This window comes from Rhinopithecus bieti, unplaced genomic scaffold (assembly GCF_001698545.2).
Source record: "Rhinopithecus bieti isolate Rb0 unplaced genomic scaffold, ASM169854v2 scaffold_36448, whole genome shotgun sequence".
NCBI lineage: Eukaryota > Metazoa > Chordata > Mammalia > Primates > Cercopithecidae > Rhinopithecus > Rhinopithecus bieti.
Window position 1 is genome coordinate 46,208 of NW_016815304.1, and position 3,950 is coordinate 50,157.

The 3,950-nt window shown below is 49.8% G+C and overlaps 1 protein-coding gene across 1 annotated transcript in view; it reads right to left on the reverse strand.

Annotated features, from left to right (window-relative positions):
* The window catches only part of LOC108515904 (collagen alpha-1(XXII) chain), a 184,218-nt gene that overhangs the window by 45,174 nt on the left and 135,094 nt on the right, over window positions 1–3,950 (reverse strand). The window contains exons 13-14 of the mRNA XM_017853085.1: window positions 1,644–1,697; window positions 234–287 (exon numbers count right to left, since the gene is read on the reverse strand). Of these exons, the coding sequence (XP_017708574.1) occupies window positions 234–287; window positions 1,644–1,697 (108 nt within the window). The remainder of the gene's footprint in view (window positions 1–233; window positions 288–1,643; window positions 1,698–3,950) is intronic.

The window sequence follows — 3,950 nt, forward strand, 5'->3', positions numbered from 1 at the left end:
AGTGCTAGGATTACAGGCTTGAGCCACCGCGCCCGGCCGATATAAATAAATTTTATAAAATTTAGGAAAATCATTTATGTGTGGATATACACACACAAATGTGCATGCAGTTCTATGAGAAGAGGAGGCAGGGAGCCTATCTGAGCATCTCTTCTGCACCTAAAGCAATTGGCTTTGCACTGGGCCTTGTTCCCTGGGAACATTAGAAGGGCCCAGCTCGCAGCAACACTTACCCGCATGCCGACCTCACCCGGCAGCCCCGGCTCTCCCAGCTCTCCTGGCTCCCCCTGAACAAACAAAACAGCACAAAGTCATAGGCAGTGGGACACAGGCCTAGGTACACCAGTGCAGCCCACAGCCTCCCAGGACCTCTGCTTCCTGCAGCTCAGAACTCATCACAGAAACAAGGTAGCCACCAGTGAGCAGGGCCTGGGCTCCTCTCAGATGCTGTTTCTGTAAGCAAAGAAGCTGACCTTTGCTGCACACAGTATTTTTTTTTCTTTAGAAATAGGGTCTGATTCTGTCTCCCAGGCTGGAGTGCAGTGGCACAATCATAGCTCACACATTATAACCTCAAAATACTTGGTTCAAGTGACCCTCCTGCCTCAGCTTCCCAAGTAGCCTGGAATACAGGCACACACCACTGCACCAGGTTGCTTTATTTTTTGTAGACAGAGTCTCACTTTGTTGCCTACGCTGGTCTTGAACTCCTAACCTCAAGCGATCCTCCTGCCTTGGACTCCTACAGAGTTGGAATTATAGGTGTGAGTCACCATGCCCAGCCACACAGTATTATCTCCACTCCCACTCACTCCTGTGGCTGCGAGTCAACAAAACTAACTTTGGAGAGAGCAGGGGACAAGTGTAAAAACTGGCGCCACCCTGACGGTTGTCTTCATGGAAAGGATGTTGGCCACCTAGAGTGGAGTGAGAAGAGAGTCTACGGTCCATGGAACTCTCCTTTCTCCCTTGTCTCCAGGATCTTAGACCACCTGTCCCAAAGGGCTGCCCGCTGTGGACCTCAGCACTGCTCACAAGACAGGTTCCCTCTCCGAGCCCTGATTTTATGTGGCTGGACATGGCAAAGGGATCAGAGAGGTGAAGAATACAATGTCCACTTGGATTCTTGGTGGAGAGGAGACTTACCCACCGGGGCTGAGATCACTTTGAGCTTGGGTTGCTGGAAGATGTTGCAGCTCAGAGGCAGGTGAGATGAAGAGGTGGGGTTGGGGGTAATGATCAGAGGAAAGCTGGCTTGCCATATAGGATGTGGGGTGCTGCTTGGGTCTCACTCTGACTCCTCTAGCTACAAACTGGGGTCTTAAGCAAATCCATTGCCTCGCTGGGGCTAGTTCCAAGTCTAGGCATGGGGGATAACAAGGCTGCCTTGCAGAACTATTTGTTAACTAAATGAAAAATCATTTCCAAGGACAGGCAGGCAATACCCGGGGGCAAAGCTGCTGCTGGTCTTATCACAGCTATTAGGCTGAGCTCCTGGGATCTGCGAGGATCCTGATACATATAAGTCCCTGCTCAAGCCTGGCCCTGGCAATGCCACCCCACTTGAGGAGAATGGGGTTCTGACCAGGAGGTTAGCAGCCCAGTACTTTCTTGTGAGCCAGGGCAGACGGAACAGAACTTACTCTCATGCCTTTGCTGCCGTCTCTCCCAGGGGGGCCGGGCAGGCCCAGGGAACCCTAGAGCCGAAAAAAGAGAATAGCAATTTGTAAAGAATAACTGAGACAGGCTCTCAGAATGCTAGTGCAGTGCAGAATGTGCCAGGAAGGGAAGGAAATTGTGGCCAAGACTGCTACTCAAAAACTGATCCACAAGCCTGCAGCATGGGCATCACTTGGGAGAGTATAAAATGCAGATTCCCAGCTTTCACCTCAGATCTGCATCAGGGTCCATGTTGTAGCCACATACCCAGGAGATCTGTATGCACCTGATGTGGGAGTAAGTAGCTCTGGTCCACAGTCCTTCACTAGCTGGAGGTGCGGCCCTTCCTCGCTCTGGGCTTGGTGTGATATGTGTAAAGTAGAGGTTTGGGCTGCAGCGGGGCTCTCAACCTTGGCATCATAGACATCCAACTGGATAAGCCTTTGCAATGGGGCTGAGCTGTGCACTGTAGGATGCTCGGCTGCCACCTTAAATGCCAGCAGCACCCTCCAGGGGTGACAACCAAAAATGTCTTCAGATATTGCCAAACGCCTCCTGGTTGGGAACCACTGGGCTAGAAAAGGTATTCAACCTGTTGTAATTTAGCTGGGACAAACTTCTTTCTAAGGGATCTCATGCAGACACACATGACATGAATAAACATGGAGCAGCCGTGGGAAGTCCCGGGCTAGACCAGCTCCTCACCCCACTTTCTACTCCACACACTTCCCGGAGAAGGCTTGGGGAGGGAATTTAGAAACAGGTAACTGAAGCACCTCTAAGCTCCCGACCAGCTCCAACATCACTTGGTGCCAATCAAAGGATCCTGCCTGAGACCTCCCACCCAGCTCCTGGCTCTCCATCAGTGTCTTTGTGGCACTGAGAAAGGCTGCGCCTCTCTCTGGGCTGTTTCCATCTATACAGTGAGGGTTCTGGGTATTCAGTGGATGAATGAACAGATGAATCTCTATGTAAAGTGTATAAAACACTATGTGCCAAAGTATATTTCTACATATGTCATCTGATTTACTCATCATAATCCTATGAGATACGTATTATTTTCTCAAAGCATATCAGATATTTCTAGATTTTATCTACAAACATGCATGCACACACATGCTTTTAAGATTTCTATGAAATGCCTTCCATGACCTCAACATTCTTTCTAATATAAGTCAGTGTGATATTGAAGAGGAAGACTGACATGACAGATGTCTCTGGTCATGGCATGAGACAGACATGAATTCATCTCAACTCTAGACCTTCCTGGCTGTGAGACCTTTTTTCTTTTTTTGAGACATGGTCTTGTTCTTTCACTCAAACTGGAGTACAGTGACATGAACACGGCTCATGCAGCCTTGTCCTCCTGGGCTCAAGCGATCCTCCCACCTCAGCCTCCTGTGTAGCTGGGACTACATGCACACAATCACATCTGGTTAATTTTTGTATTTTTTTGTACAGACAGGGTTTCACAATGTTTCCCAGGCAGGCTTTGAACTCCTGAGCTCAGGCAATCCACCTCCTTGGCCTCCCAAAGTGCTGGAATTACAGGGGTGAGCCACTGTGCCCGGCCCTGGCTGTGAGACCTTAAACACACCCTGGAAGGCTCAGGGTCCCACTGACCTCAGGTGTGAAGTGTGGATACTGTTACCACCAGCAGGATGGCTGCAAGGTGAGGCAAGGTTTGGTAAATGAAAGTGCACACACTCTGCTGTGGGGACAGAATTGAGTTTCCTGGTACTGTCTGTTCTCCCAGTGACCCGGGCCCATGATGACAGAGGGATCTAAAGGAAGCACCACACCAGCGCACCTGTGGCCTGGGAAAGAACACCTTCACCAGCCGCTGTGGGCACCATAAGCCTCTGGGGACAGCCACACGGATTTGCTCTGCTGCCCTTATGTGACCATTCAACAGTGGAGACAAAGGGACTATGCACAGACACAACACTGATTCGCTTGTAAGTTGCCTGTGGTTCTCAGGCTTGGGACCAGGAGGGTCTAATCCTGGGCCCTGAGGGGTAGTACCTTCATGTGGGTCGGGCCTGGCAGAGGGGATGTCTCCAGCAAGGAGGCCTAGCGAGCAGTCATTCATGGACAGGGCAGGCTGAACACCACTCGTCCGACCCTCGCTTAGAGGAGGGTGGGTACTTTGGGGCAAATTCCTTACTCTCTGAATCTCAGTTTAGTTTTATTTTCTATAAAATGGGGACAGTCATGGTGTATTAGGGTTCTCTAGAGGAACAGAACTAATGGAATATATATATATATATATATATTTTTTTTTTTTCCAA